Below are 15,896 nucleotides of genomic sequence, written 5' to 3'. Positions count from 1 at the left end.
GTGGTTAGAGGATAAAGGTAGTATACTTCGGGAAAAGGGGCCCCAGTTATACTTTGTCACCTAGGACCCACAAAAAGCTGCAACTGGCCCTGAGGTTTTTAAAATTATTATTATTATTATTTGATTTACTAGACCACCCCTCCCCTTTCAACACATATAGAACATATAAAATTGTCTACAAATTAAAACATTCCATTAAAAATTTCTATAAATTACAGCTACTTTGTCCAGGTGGCAAAAATACAACATCCTGTAAGGGGTATAATAAACTTAATAACAGCAAGATGGGAAAAAATGGCAAGGGGTGGGAGGAGGCCAGATGATACTGTGGGTGCCTCAACCATACACCTGGTAGAACAACTCTGTCTTACAGGCCCTGCAGAACGGCATAAAGTCCCTCAGTCTTGCTGGACAGAGCATTCTACCAGACTTGAGCCAGGACTGAAAACTATTCCCAAATCTGAGTGCTCTTTGGGGAATATACTCCTTAGGCAATGCAAGAGGAATCAAGTTAGGAGGCATTGAAGGCATTGTGATGGAAGAGATGTTTCCAGGCAAAGCTTCCTGAGTTGGCTAGAGAGGGGGTGCCAATAGAGTTGTGTTTCCTTCCTTCAGACCTGTAGTTTTTTAAAAAATCTGTTATTCATTCTGTTCTTGCAGCCCTGTGCTGAGATCTCCAGCATGAGCAATGCCATGTGAGAGCACAGTGTGACTCTTTTTACTCCACATACATTCAAATGAGCCAACAGTTCTTTGCTGTCAGGCACTTGGTGTCTAGACTTTTGCAACATTTGAGTCCAGTGACAATAAAAGCTTCATTCTCCAAAAATTCCTGGTCTCTCTTCCTTTCCCTTTGAGAGTCCATTATTGTTCATTATTGGCTAAGTAAGATGGAATAAATCAGTTTAAAAAAATCTATGTAAATCTCATGCGAATCCCACAGAGGCCACAATGTATAGGGAGTGGTGGTTTAACTGTGCACTGGGAGGACTGGCTGTTGCCAGTTTCTCAGTGATAGGCAAGCACTTCTGTCTCCCTTGAATATTTATTTGCAGAAACTATAGCATTAATGTGTTATCTCCCTTGATTTCAGCCAATAGCTATCTAGAGTGCGAATTTGAGAAGGACAACCAATCAGTGACAGAAGAACTGTCCTTTGAGGTCTCTTTCTCAGAATCCATCACAGTGATTCCAAAGCACAGAGAATGGCACAGTAATCAGAGATTTAAAAAGGAGGAATCTGCTTTGCCGGTGAGTTGAAATTCTTTGTATTTATTTAGTCCTTCCATTAGTGTTTTGCTTAATAGCACAGTATCCTAAAGTATAGAGCAATCCTTTTTCCCTAAGAAAAGTGGGACAGTTTGCTGCTCACACAGGGGCAGTTATTGTTTATTGCAGCAGATACTGCCCAGCCTGGGTGAACCAGGCTGAACCAGTTAGCAATAGATCTCTCCTTGTAAGATGTCTTACCTGTCTACAGGTTGTCTTTTATTTTACAACTCACTCTGGGAGCAGAGCGGAGCTTTTGAAACTTTCTTCCCCTCCCATTTGCACTGTAACCTGCTGTGGTTCCAAAAGGGCTGCTCTTCGGGGGTCAGTAGACTTTCAGAGTCCAAAATAGGAGGTCTGCAGCAAAAGGAGGGAACGGGCAGAAATTGCACATGGGTAGAAGTGCCACTTACAGGAGTAAATGAGGCTTAGAATCCAAGCTAGTATTTTCAAATTGTCCCACCAAATTTTATTAGTAGACCATAAGAATGTTTTGTGGTCATCTCCGAGTCACCTGAGAGCTAGGAAAGCTGATGGGGAAGAGGCTGGTCTCGCTGGCTCAGTGCCAGCAGGCAACATGGGGGAGAGAGCGTGGGTGAGCCTATGTGTGCTCCTTCTACGTGGGTTGCCCCATCTCTCCCTTATTTGGCTGGACCGTAGCCAGGCCCTTCCCCTCACTTGGCTCTGGCTCTTACAGGTCCACTTAAATGTCATCAGGATTTAGATCAAAATTCAAGCACACACCAAAGATTTCACTTCATTCACAGATACCCAAGGGGTGGATATTGTGTCTAGAATGTGTGATCAAATAGCAAGATTGTGAGCAAATCCCATAGTATCATACAGCTTTTTCACATTGAAACAAAACATTACAGTTTGAAGGTCTCACCCTATCATGTTGTGTAGCTTTATACCAATAGTTTCCCCTAAATTATTGCAAAACAAAGTTTCCTGTGCATGTAAATGAGGCATGAATTCAGTGCTTTGAAGCTTTTATTTGGCCTTTTACACTGAAGTAATTTATTGCAGTTGAGTAATACAAGCAAAAAATGTGTCAAATAGCATCTGTTCAAAACAGTTTGCATCTCAGCTATACTCAAGCCATTAAGTTGTCTGCCCCCCAGGATTTTCTGTGGATTCATCAAGTGGTATGCATATCATATACTCGGTTCTGAGGTACTTAAAAAGTAGTAAAGCTTTTCATTTGCTCTTCATGTAGGCCTATTATCTTTAGATCTCAGCTGGATAGTCTGTTTTTGTGTGATTCTAGTAATGTCTCATGAGCCAGATCTTAGCATTATGCACATGATTGTAGGATCGAAAAAAGCTACATGACACCTACACATTCTTTTGCTTGAACATTTGGCAATGACCTGGGTTGTTTTTTTGTTGAGGAGGGGGGTTATGTGGAAACAGTTGCAGGCTCACCTATCTCCATTTTAATACTCTGTAACAACATTTTCGTCTTATGCTCCATCATAATATATGATCGGCTTAATATGAGGGATGTACAGACAAGCCTTGCATGTGTTTACTTAGAAGTAAATCTCAATAGACCCTCAAACTTAATTGTGTTTTATTATTATATCTATTTTATTGATATCTAATTTGTTTATTTGTTTATTGCATATCACTGTGATATATTATTATGCTGTTGATATTGTTATACAATGATTTATGATTGTTGCTGTTTATGCTGTTCCATATTGTTTGTTCATTGCTGTTGTTTGCCACCCTGAGCCCTTTGGGGGAGGGTGGGATAAAAATTAAATGTGAAATGAAAAACAAATAACAGTGAACAGAATTGGCTGCCTTTTTTATTCCAATGATTCCATACAAAGCATATCATGACAAACATTTTTTTGGGGAAAAGTAATCCTTTTAAATGTATTATAGAACTTCATGATTAGGAAAAGCCGATTTGGACTGACAGAAGTTGGAGATTTGTCTCTTGATGACTTGAAGAAAATTCGCTATTTGTCTCTGATTGAGTTAACAGCCTTCTACGATGCTCTAGGAATTGAGTTGAAAAGGAATAGAACAGAAAGAGTCAAAGGACGAGGTAAGTGCATAGGACAGTGGTTGTAATATATAATAATAGATATGCTAAGGTGTTTGGTATTCAGTGATGCATTATTTATCAAGAGTATTTTTTATCTCATTTTCTGAAGAAAATGGCCTTTTTGGAGTTCCACTAACAGTACTGCTGGAAAGCGATCAGAAAAAGATTCCTGGAATAAAAGTTCCTCTCATCTTTCAGAAAGTGAGTAGAACAAAATGAGTTATAAAAGTTCAGTTCAGTATCAGCACTCAGAAGTAGACAGCGCATAGGAGCAGTCATGCACTTTTTGGACTGAATTCAGATTGCATTCTGTCATTTTAATTCTATCAGTATTTTGTAGATGGAAACACAGGAAGGCTCCTCATACGATTCAGATCCAATTTTAATATATTACTATCAGGCAAGTGAACTTTCCCATGAAACTTTGCAGTTGCCCAGCATCTCATTTAAACAGTGCTCCAGTGAATGTGCCCATAGACTGCCAGCCTAGGTTATAGATCTCTGCCACATTAACACATGTAGTAGCTGAGGACATAGGTAAATTGGAATTCCACAGGAACATGTTTCAACTAGATCTCATAAATGCTTGATGTGCTAAATCTGAGGTATCCTTAGACATTCATTGTTACCCCAAATAAAATTGACTTGCTGACTAGTCTGAAATGGTGCATTTTCCTCATTATATTATTGAAGATGATCATTTTAACTGAAAGCGCTGGTATGAAACTACAGTAATCCACTTGAAAGCTCAGTAAAAGTTGCATGCATATAAAGAAAAGTTTTGCTGTTTTCAAGGTCCACATAACTCACTTAAAATTTTTCTGAATACGCCACTCAGCAGGAACCTGCAAACAAGCAAATATAATGTTCATTGTAATTCAGTGTAAATGCTAGTCTTCCAGGCACAAGGTATCCTTCCTGTCTAGGTCAGTCAGGTGGACTTCAGAGAATCTCAGGATCAGAAGGAATATATGATGCTAATTCCCAACAGAGGCAGAGCTGCAATGGGAACATCTGAGGCGGCTCACCCTGGGTGCCACCATTGCAGTCACGTGTCAGGCTGGGGCTGGGGGGCATGTTGGGGGCAGTAGGGGGCACACAGGCAGTTCATATCCCAGGCACAGTTTTCCTCCCTTCGACACTGCTTCCTAATCATGCTTGTGTTGTGTAAACAGATTATACAGTGATACTTGAATATGTAAGGGTTTTTTTCCCCTGTATTAGGACCCTGTAGCATCATTGGTATTTTGTCATTTCTGACTCTGCGTAACAACCCTAGATTTCTGTAATGGTCTCCCATCTAAGTACTAACCAGGACTGATCCTGCTTAGCTTCTAAGATCTGATGAGGCTATCCAGGTCAGGAAAGCTGGAAGGATTGAGGATAGTTTTGTGTTGGATGTAGGCTTCCTGCTTTAAATTTGTAGCAGCCAGGTTTTAACCATTATGTTACATTTAATTCCTTTGATAAACTGCATAACATTCTTTTGATTGTTGTGGTTTAGCTGCTATTCAAGCTTGAGGAAACTGGTTTGGAAACAGAAGGAATTCTTCGAGTGCCTGGGTCTGCATCAAGAGTTAAGGTACTTAGTTTTTCTTTATTTTACTCCCAGACAAGTAATGTTTCAGATAGACTGTAAATATATATTTGAACCTGCAGACCCTGTAGTTAACCACCTATGCTTTCTATTCTTAAGCTCAAATGTTAAAATTTCTAGGCTAGAATCAGCTGAACTGGTCTGTGTAATCATTCACTGGCCAAAATGGGGAAAGGAATGAATGTGCAACCAGCAGGAAATGAGGTTTGTGTAATCAGTACAAGATGAAAGTCTCTATTAGGAGATGGCTGTTGCATATTTCCTTCACCCTGGAACCTTCCAGAAGCCCAAAGTGTGAACATAGCTAAAGTTTATAACTATGTACTCAGAATGGCCACAGGCCATGACATGTGACGAGGTGTTAATGGAGTCGTTTCTGCTAGGAACATATATGAGGAACATTTTTTTAACTGAATGTTAGCCTTCTTACGTGGAAGCTCTGGTCTTCAGAATGGAAAGTGGATGACTTTTCAGACCCATGATTCTATGGTAATTCAAACCCTTGTCTATTTGGAATAAACTTTAATGGAAAATACTACATTTGAGTAAACATACAGAAAAAGTATTCAGCTGTGCCCATGTCAGTTTTGTTAGGAGCTCACACCCTATAATATACTTCAAATAGGTAGATCTGATCAACCTTACTCTTAAAACAGGTCACTCACATCAGGGGTGTAAAAACTGGGCCAACATCCCAATATCCATACACCTAAACTTGTACTTTTAATGATTTTGTTTTTGTTTTTGTTGTTTTATTTTTTGGGCAGCCAGATTTCTTTTCTTTGTAGGTATGCAGTAAAACAAAGAGCATCACTGGAACATTTTGAAAAAAAACCCATGTAATTTCTATACATCATATGTTTACCATTCACTGTGTTTTAGTATTAGATTATGTTCCATTGTACTTTACAGTGAATCCTATGCAGGGAGATTTTAGTAGAGTTAGACTATATTGACACTCAATAGGATTGAGTGGACAGTCAATTGCAAGGGTGGACAGTCTTGCTAACATGGTCCTCTGTGAACAGAATGTATTTGCGGTCTTCACCAACAATAAATCCACTTAATCTAAAGTTAGTTTTATTGGTTCAGTTTTGTCCCATGCATGCAAATATTAGATTATATATATTAGGTTATATTATATTACACATATTTTAGGGTTTTAGAATCAGTCTGCATATGTATGGTTCCATATATATGCTACGCTGTTTCTTTTTAAATCAATTTTATTTCTGAATTCTGTGAAATGTTTCATGATATGTGTTACTGTTTTGTTTTGGGGGTGTTTTCTGTCAGGAAGAATGCTGAGTATCCACATGAAAGATGTGATGTTTTTGTTTTTCATTCACTGGATCATTTAAGTCTGACTAAATGTAGCCAGTGAGGGGCAATGGGAAACATTTCTTTCTAAGCAAATCCAGATTTTACCACTTTGAGTCATGATGTATTATGAGGGCATCAGCATTTGAAAGCATTCCAGTTTTTTAAAAGTAGACACACATGGTTGTAATTAAAGATAACTCTTTGGATGTAACAGTTTATGGAAAATAGTATGACTTCCCTTGTGTCTTAAGTCCTAATCATATATATTGTTTGTTTGCACTTCACCATAACGAAGAGGTGACTTGGATGTGAAGGTCTGAAAATGTAAAGATGGGTCCAGAGTCAAATTGATACAGCTAGTTTAAATATTTGTATTTATGCAGTGGCGTATCTAGGGGTAGGAGATCATTTGACCCAGGTGCCATCCACCTGGGTCATGTGAGGGTGCATTTGGCCACCCTTCCCCTGCAGCCAACCCCTGGCTGAACTCCCCCTATTGCTGCAAAAAACCTTCTCCCTGGGACGCACTCCCAGCCCCCTCACCTTTCGGCAAACTGGGGAGGAAGCCTGGAAGGACTCCTATGTTTCAAGCCTGTAAATGGATTAGTGAATAAAGTTTTAAGTTGCCTTTAAATTTTATGTTTTAAATTTGACAGTAAGCTGAATGATAATATAACTTTTTTTTTCAATTATGCTGGTGTAGTTTTGGAGTGGATTGTGTGGACCTGGCTTTCAACATATTACATGCCAGATATATTTGTGGCCCATGCTCAGGATATACATTTTTATGTTTTGACGTACTTGTAATCAGTTTGCTCTTTGTTTTTTCCATCAAAAGATATAACAAAGCCATTTGTCTTTTTGATAAATCTTTGATGGCTTTGCTTAAAGAAATTACCTGGAGGATATCATTAGTTAGGAGAAGTTAATGCATTTGTTTCAACTTTCCCATTCAAGTTTCATTTAGAGCCCTAATTAGAAAGTTAACCTTCATCTTCTAGTCATGCTCAAGTAGAACTTTTTAATTAATTAACAGATTGTTTTAAGAGTAGGGCAAGTTTGAGTCTGACTGCTTTTGACATCATGCATTAGAACAATGGATTCGTAAAGTCCTTGTACCCTTATTTTTCACCCTACTCTGTACATGGGTTAAGTGGTTTTTGCCTTTTCACCATAAGCTAAAAATATCTGGAAAATAAAGGACATATAAAAAACGAAACAATATAATGAAAAGTTTTTATAAAGATGCAGGCTGTGTGTACTGGGAAATATTGTAGAGTGTGGTCAGTCAAGCTAAGAGATTGCATAACTCCTCTTTCCTCCATGATTATGAAGCTTCCCTTTGCTTGCCCAAAATTGGCTGATAAAGCTAACCCTTAGAATTCACCCTCTGGGTGTGTTTGCTTACTTCTGTCTGGGCTGTGATTACACCTGAGTATAAAGAGCCAAGCAAATGTGTACTTTTTGAATATGGGAATTACTAACAACTCTAAACTATTATGTATACCTGACCCACCTTTTCTGTTGATACTGTTAGTTTTGCTGAATGAAAACAAAATCATGATTTGTGAAACAACCAACAGAGACTTCATAGTATAGTTAGTTGATAAGGTATACTACTTTAACAATGTCATTTGTACAATTAGTAGTATTTGATTACTCACACAATGGGAAGACATCCTTAAAGCAGCAAGTAAGGGTTTAAAATCTATGAATGGTCTTCTGTACCAGCACAACAACCAATAACATGATGATACATTAGCGCTGAAATATCAGTTGGTTCAAACCCTTGAAGAATTATGATTAGATTATGGTTTGGACATATAGTCTATGCGTTGAAGACTTGACTTGTTGAATTTCTTTCCTCTGTGTTGCATTTTCCTGAATTGCAAGGTCTTTTATCAACCAGCAACAGCCAAATGGTTTGCATTACCAACTCAGGACTGTCTTGTTGATTCCACAGCTGGAATCAAGTGACTGTTGTGGGTTTTCTGGGCTGTGTGGCTATGGGCTGGTGGTTTTTTCTCCTAACATTTTGCCCACATCTTTGATTGGCATCTTCAGAGGCATGTCATGGTAAGATGACACAATGCAGAATGATTGTGTGGTGGAATATATATTTTGTCCACCTCACAGGGGGTGATTGCAAATATGAATGCAAATGCAACAGCAATGTAAACAAACTCCACCCAGACATATGCACATATATCTCACCTCCCTCTGGGGTTGACAAAATATATATATACCCCACAATTCAATCACTGTACCACAATCACTGTACCAGAAATACATCTCACTGTGACAAGCCTCTGAAGACGCCAGCCATAGATGGAGGAAAAAACTACCAGAACACAGCCATACAGCCTGGAAAACCCAGAATTGTCAGGATTGCCTGTTGAGAGGGATTTTAAAGCCACCTTGAAAGATAAGGTGTTTTTCCCCCAAAAAAGTTCCAATTTATCATGCTAAGAACACTGTTATTCAAGTACCGTATATACTCATGTATAAGTCAAATTTTTCAGCACATTTTTAATGCTGAAAAAGCTCCCCTCGATTTATATGTAGCCGGGAGGTTCTGGAAGCTAAATTTAGGCTGCTAGGAAAAAGGTTAAAATCCAGGACCCCCAAGGTGGCATTCTCTGAAATGCTACCTGTTCCACGCGCAGGGCGAGCTAGGCAAGCGGAGATACAGGGTCTCAATGCGTGGATGAGAAGGTGGTGCAAGGCAGAGGGTTTCAGATTTGTCAGGAACTGGGGAACCTTTTGGGATAAGGCAGGCCTGTACAAAAGGGACGGGCTTCATCTTAACCAAAGAGGAACCAGGCTGCTGGCACTCAACATTAAAAAGGTGGCAGAACAGCTTTTAAACTGATTCCTGGGGGAAAGCCGACAGGAGCTGAGGTGACTTCGGTTCGGAATACAGAGTCCATGGGGATGCAGACAGAGAAGGAGGTTTTTTTAAATCAACCACATACAAGTGAGGAACATAGCAATGTGATAAGTGATAGTGTCTACAAAAGGCTAGAGGGCAAAACACATAAATCCCAGGTTAGGGACAGAGACAGAGTATACAAGTGTCTCTATGCTAATAGTAGAAGCATTCGACCTAAAATGGGGAGCTGGAGTACAGAGTTTTGAAGGAGGACATTGATATAGTGGGCATCACAGAGACATGGTGGAATGAGGAGAACCAGTGGGATGCTGTTATCCCAGGTTACAGGCTCTACAGGAAGGATAGGACAGGTGCGTATTGGGGGTGGGGTGGCCCTCTACATCAAAGAGAGCATAGTGTCACATAAAATAGACAATGCAGGGGGAGCTGATTCCTCTACAGAAGCACTGTGGATATCAATACCAGGGGAGAAGCATAGTTTAACATTAGGAATATATTATCGTCCCCCTGACCAACGCGACCAAGAGGATTCTGAGATGGAAAAAGAAATTAGAGAGGCCAACAAAAGCAAAAATGTCGTGGTAATGGGCGATTTTAACTATCCCCATATAAACTGGAAAAATGCATGTTCAGGTCATAGTAAGGAGAGAACATTCCTGGATATGCTAAATGACTGTGGCTTAGAGCAGATGGTTGTAGAACCAACCAGGGGATAAGTGATCCTAGATCTAATTCTATGTGGGACCCAGGACCTGGTGCGGGAAGTCAGTGTTGTTGAGCCGATAGGGAACAGCGACCACAATGCTGTCAGATTCAGTATCTCTGCATGCGAACAAGTGACAACTACTAATGTAGTTACATTCGCCTTCAGAAAGGGAAATTTCTCAAAGATGAGGGGGATAGTGCGCAGGAAGCTGAAAGGGAAAATCAAGAGAGTCAAAACTGTCCAAGATGCTTGGAGGTTATTTAAAAACACAGTCTTAAAAGCTCAACTGGAATGTGTTCCACAGGTTAGGAAAGGCAGCGCCCAGTCCAAAAGAAAGCCACCATGGTTAACAAGGGATGTTGAGGAAATTATTAGGGAAAAAAAGATGTCTTTTAGAAAATGGAAGTCCAACTTAACTGATAAAGAATACCAGAGAGAACACAAACGGTGGCAAAAGAGAAGCAAGTTAGCTGTAAGGGAGGCAAAAAAGGATTATGAGGAACGCATGGCTGTGAACATCAAAACCAGCAACAAACAGTTCTTCAAGTACATCAAAAGCAGGAAGCCAGCAAGGGAAGCGGTAGGCCTGTTAGATGACAAAGGAACAAAGGTTGTGCTAAAAGATAACAGGGAGATTGCAGAAAAGCTGAATGAATTCTTTGCATCTGTCTTCACCCAAGAGGAGGTGAGGAAAATTCCTGCACCTGAACCAAGCTTCTTAGGAGGTGAATCCGAGGAACTAACGAAGATAGTGGTAGACAAGGAAGAAGTTCTGGCAGCCATTGATAAACTAAATGCTACCAAATCCCCTGGCCCAGATTGCATTCACCCAAGAGTTCTTAAAGAGCTCAAGCATGAAATTGCTGATGTTCTCACTTTAATATGCAACTTATCCTTGAAATCAGGCTCCATCCCTGAAGACTGGAAGATGGCCAATGTCACACCAATCTTTAAAAAAGGATCTAGGGGGGACCCGGGAAATTACAGGCCAGTCAGTTTGACATCTGTTCCTGGTAAATTAGTAGAATCTGTCATTAAAGATAAAATTATAAAACATGTACAAAAGCAAAACCTGCTGAGAAAGAGTCAGCATGGCTTTGCAGAGGCAAATCCTGTCTTACAAACTTACTAGAGTTCTTTGAGGATGTAAATAGGCATGTGGATAAGGGGGAACCAGTGGACATTGTCTACTTGGATTTCCAAAAGGCTTTTGACAAAGTTCCTCACCAGAGACTATTGAGAAAACTCAGCAATATGGAAAGGAATAAGAGGGAAGTCCTCCTGTATGGATTAAAAAACTGGCTTTTAGAGAAACAGGAAGCAAAGAGTGTAAGGTGTAAATGGGAAATTCTCACAATGGAGAGATGTGGGAAGTGGTGTCCCCAAGGATCCGTATTTGGGACCAGTGCTCTTTAACCTATTCATAAAATGACCTGGAAGTAGGGTGCTTGGGTAGCGTGGGTGAGAAATCCAAGTTTGCAGATGATACCTAAAATTATGTAGGGTGGTGAGGAACCAGCAAAGGGGATTTCATGAGGGAGCTCCAAGCGGACCTTGTGATAAATTAGGGTGAGTGGGCTCAGAAATGGGTAAAATGCAGTTCAATGTAGCAGTACAAATGCAAAAGTGATGCACACATGAGGGGCAAAAAAATCCAAACTTCACATACATCACTTAAGCAGGGGTCAGTGCATTTCATCAGTCACCCAGACTCACAGGAAAGGGGATTTGGGCGTCTGTGAATTGATAGTTCCATGGGAAATGTCAACCTCAATGTGGCTATGGCAGCAGCTGTGAAAAGGCAAACTCTATGCTGGGGATAATCCAGGAAAGGAATTGATAATAAGAACTGCAAAGATTGTCATGCTCCTTATATAAAGCCGTGGTGTGACTACTACACTTGGAGTACTGAATGTTCAGTTCTGGTCACCACATCTCAAAAAGGATATTGAAGAAAGAGATAGAAAAAAGTGCAGAGAAGGGCAACTTGAGGATGATTGAGGGACTTCTGGAGCATACCTCTCCTTATGAGGGAAAAGGCTGCGAAGCTGTTTTGGGACTCTTTAGTTTGAGAGTGAGACGTCTGAGGGGGGATATGATTGAAGTCCTATAAAATTATGCATGGGGTAGAAAATGCTTGACAGAGAGAAATTTTTCTCTCTTTCTCACAATACTAGAACCAGGGGGCATTCATTGAAAATGCTGGGGGGAAGAATTAGAACTAATAAAAGGAAACACTTCTTCACGCAACGTGTGATTGGTGTTTGGAATATGCTGCCACAGGAGGTGGTGATGGCCACTTAACCTGGATACAGCTTGTAGGGAAAGGGGGGCTTGGACAGATTTTATGGAGGGAGAAGTCCAATTTATGGCTACCAAGCTTGATCCTCTTGGATCTGAGATTGCAAATGCCTTAACAGTAGTCCAGGTACCTCGGGGAGCAACAGCTTGGCATGAGAAGGCCATTGCTTTCTACATTCACTACATGTGAACTCCCAAAGGCACCTGGTGGGCCACTGCGAGTAGCAGAGAGCTGGACTAGATGGACTCTGGTCTGATCCAGCTGGCTTGTTCTTATGTTCTTATGTTCTTATATGCGGGTCATTAAAAAGTTTTGTGTGTTTTTACTTTGCCGGCCAGCAAGGGGCGCAGTTTTTATGCTAGCAGCACCAAAATTTCAGGGTACCCTCAGAAGACACTTCTGATGATACCAGCCAAGTTTGGTAAAGTTTGGTTCAGGGGGTCCAAAGTTATGGACCCCCAAATGAGTTGCCCCCATTCCCCATTGTTTTCATTTCATTTCATTTCATTTCAACCTTTAATGGCATATAGCCCCCATTGTTTTCAATGGGAGCTATTAGTAGATGGGGCTACCCTTTTGAGGGTCCATAACTTTGGACCCTCTGAACCAAACTTCACCAAACCTGGCTGGTCTCATCAGGAGAGTCTCTTTATGATACCAGCCAGGTTTGGTGAAGTTTGGGTCATTCCCCATTGTTTACAATGGAAGCTAATAGTAGATTTTCCATTTCTGATAATATCCCTCTTAAAATCTAAGTTGGATTACATTTGGACATACAGATGATGATGAGGAATCCAGTTTTGGAAGGATTCTTTTAACTCCTTGTGTTTTAACAAGCTTGGTTGCTGGTTGAGCTAAGGTTTTTGTATTGCTTTTAAAGTTATTGTTGATACCATATTGTTCTTTGTTGACCCTTCTTTTCCACTCTACAGAGCCAGTTTACTGTTTTTCTTTGAAATAAATATTCAAAAACATTTAACCTACTGATGCCTCAAATTCCAGATGCTAATTTTATTGTCATCTATTTTTATTTTTGAAATTTGCCAGCAGCTGCTGCATTTCCCACCCTCGACTAATATGCGAGTCAATAAGTTTTCCCAGTTTTTTTTCATGGTAAAAATTAGGTGCCTCATTTTGACTTATATGCTGGAATCGAAGCTTATGCATGCGAGTCAAGAGCTTACTCTTATCACGAGTATATACTGTAATTATTTTATGACCTCCTTCTTAGCCAGGATATGAAAGCTAACTGTAGAATTCTCATTAGTGTCCTTTTTTTTTGGTCTGGCAGATTCTTCGCCAAGAAATTGAAGCAAAATTTGAAGACAATACCTTTGACTGGGATCAGGTACGCAACAATGATGCAGCAGGACTCCTTAAGATGTTTATACGGGAACTTCCAAGCCCCCTGTTCACTGTGGAATACCTTCCTGCCTTCATCACATTAGTTGAAAGTAAGTAGAGAGAGATCACGTTCTATTTAATATCAGCTTCTTCATCCAATTGGTTATAAAATTGGGTGCTTTTCTTTAGCATTACCCTCAACAGTTCCAGCTGCATTCTGTATCTACTTTAAGAGTGTAAACATGGCCCGCGGTCCATTATCCACCTTCAGATTGTCCCAAGGGCATATGTTTTCTTTAACCCAAATACATGGAATTATTTCATGTCACTTAGGCCCATTCCACATGGGCCAAGGGATGCGGAGTGCAGATGGGATAATTGATCCTGGTGCAGCCCCAGGGCCGTTCGCACTGTCACGTGCGAGCAACCCCGCGGCTGCCATGGCTTGCAGACATGCCTCTGCACAGAGGTGTGTCCTTTTTTCTTAAAACTTACCTTCTTCCCTGCACAGCCCCAGAGTCTGGAGGGCCGGTCACCCTCGCCTGCAGAGCTGCGCAGGAGAGAAAGTAAGTTTTTAAAAAACTGCAGGCAAAAGTTGCAGCAGTTGCCCAGGGCCCTTCACACAGGCATGGAGCAACCCAGGATATTAAAAAAGAATCACACATATGTGATTGTCAAATATCCCAGGTTCTGCCATTTAACACGAGGCAGGGCCGATTTAGGGGTGGCAGCCATGTGATGTTCCTGTACCAAATGGTTTTAATCGTGGCTCTGACTTGGGTTAAATGGACTGTGCAGAAAGATTCAGATATATTAAGTTATAGTGGTTTGCTTTGAACTACAGGGTGAATCAAAGGAAAACTGATTGGGAGGCCACAACGAAAGGTGGGTTTTTTGTGACCCACAGCATAAAATATGCATGGGATGTGTTCCTAATGGGAATTACATCCCACTTCCAAAATCCATATATATAGATAGACGGGAAGTAATAGGCAAAAATGAAAAGGTCTTTTAGTTTAACAATAAACATTTCTGTACTTACCATGAAACACTTAACCATGAAACTCCTATATACTGGTTTTATTGTTGAACATCTCAGCATTTCACAAGACTCAGGAAGGTAATAGACAGACTCTATTTCAGGAGAAGGCAATTTTGAATACTCTGCTGTAACAAATTAAAACAGAAGTCCTGTACTTCTGAGAACACTGTCTAATCAGTAAATCACATAGACAGACAATCCTGTTCTTCATTAGAATCAGGCTGTCAGAGAGTCAGAGAGTCAGGCTGTCAGCTTAAGACCTCAATCCTCGTACTTCCACTTCCCAAGTTTCACACACACACACACCAGACTCACCTTTTCATCCCACAACAACCTTGCCTCAGTTCCTCCCACTCCACATCAGGCATGTCCTCCCCCGCCCCAAAGGATGCCTCTCCCCACTCTCTTTTCACTGCCAGGGAGGAGGGGCTCAATTCTGCATTTGCTGGAAGAGGAGGGAGGCAATATGTCTCCCTCTTCTTCCTGCTTGGGGGATTACATGGTATGAAGACAGCCCCAGAGGGCAGCCATGTGACTGGATCTCTTTGCCTCAGTGTGTGGGGACCTGAGAGCTGTGCTGACACTCTGAGACTGCCTACAAGGTGTGCCTGTCCTCCTAGCTCCTTGCAAGCCTTGGTGCCACATACAGCTGGTGTACCCAGGTAGCAAGTTGCACAGCCTGAGTAGCTGAGGGCAACGAGGAAATCCCATTGCATGCTCAACCCAGGCCGGATGTGGGCTGGGCCTGCAGTGGTGGGGTGGTAGTGCACCAACCCTCCTGCCATCCAAGGCAGCTGCCCCTTTTGCCCCCCCCCCCATCCGGCCCTCACAGCAAAGAGTTACTACCTTTCATGATGATGTTGGAAACAAGATATTATTTGAAGACTAAAATAGCCACTCTGGTGCTGAGTCCCAGTTTTTCTTACATGCCACGCTGGAAAGAGGTTCCAGTATTACATGTCCTGCCTGATGTAATACTGAGTGCTATTCTTTTAAATAAAAATAATGTCAATCTGAAATGTTGATTTTTTTCCAAGATGGTTTAGTTTCAAATTCTTTCCCAATCATTTTATTCTTAGAAATCCCCAACATCAAGTTACAGCTGCAAGCTCTGCATTTACTAATCATGTTGCTGCCTGATGCCAGCAGGGATGCAGCCAAGGTAGGCCTGTTTTCCAGTGAGTTGTCATTTTCTCATCCTCCTGCTGAAAATGGCTTTTTTTTCTAGGGAAGTTGCTTTTGTCAAGACATTGAAATCCTGTGCATAATTAGTGGATTGTTTAGCAAGCTTGATTGCTTTTCCCCCACTTGGGGAGGGGAGGGCTGTGGCAGCTGAAAGCAGCATGGCAAAGGCAGTG

General features: G+C 41.0%; 1 protein-coding gene across 1 annotated transcript in view; it reads left to right on the top strand.

Moving 5' to 3' along the window:
* Window positions 1–15,896, top strand: part of ARHGAP28 (Rho GTPase activating protein 28) — an 82,483-nt gene that overhangs the window by 54,408 nt on the left and 12,179 nt on the right. The window contains exons 5-10 of the mRNA XM_048508451.1: window positions 1,094–1,251; window positions 3,166–3,331; window positions 3,441–3,532; window positions 4,836–4,913; window positions 13,444–13,606; window positions 15,618–15,700. Coding sequence (XP_048364408.1) covers window positions 1,094–1,251; window positions 3,166–3,331; window positions 3,441–3,532; window positions 4,836–4,913; window positions 13,444–13,606; window positions 15,618–15,700 — 740 coding nt within the window. The remainder of the gene's footprint in view (window positions 1–1,093; window positions 1,252–3,165; window positions 3,332–3,440; window positions 3,533–4,835; window positions 4,914–13,443; window positions 13,607–15,617; window positions 15,701–15,896) is intronic.

This window comes from Sphaerodactylus townsendi, linkage group LG09 (assembly GCF_021028975.2).
Source record: "Sphaerodactylus townsendi isolate TG3544 linkage group LG09, MPM_Stown_v2.3, whole genome shotgun sequence".
NCBI lineage: Eukaryota > Metazoa > Chordata > Lepidosauria > Squamata > Sphaerodactylidae > Sphaerodactylus > Sphaerodactylus townsendi.
Note: the sequence above shows the minus strand (reverse complement) of the source record. Positions and strands in the feature narration are given on the sequence as shown.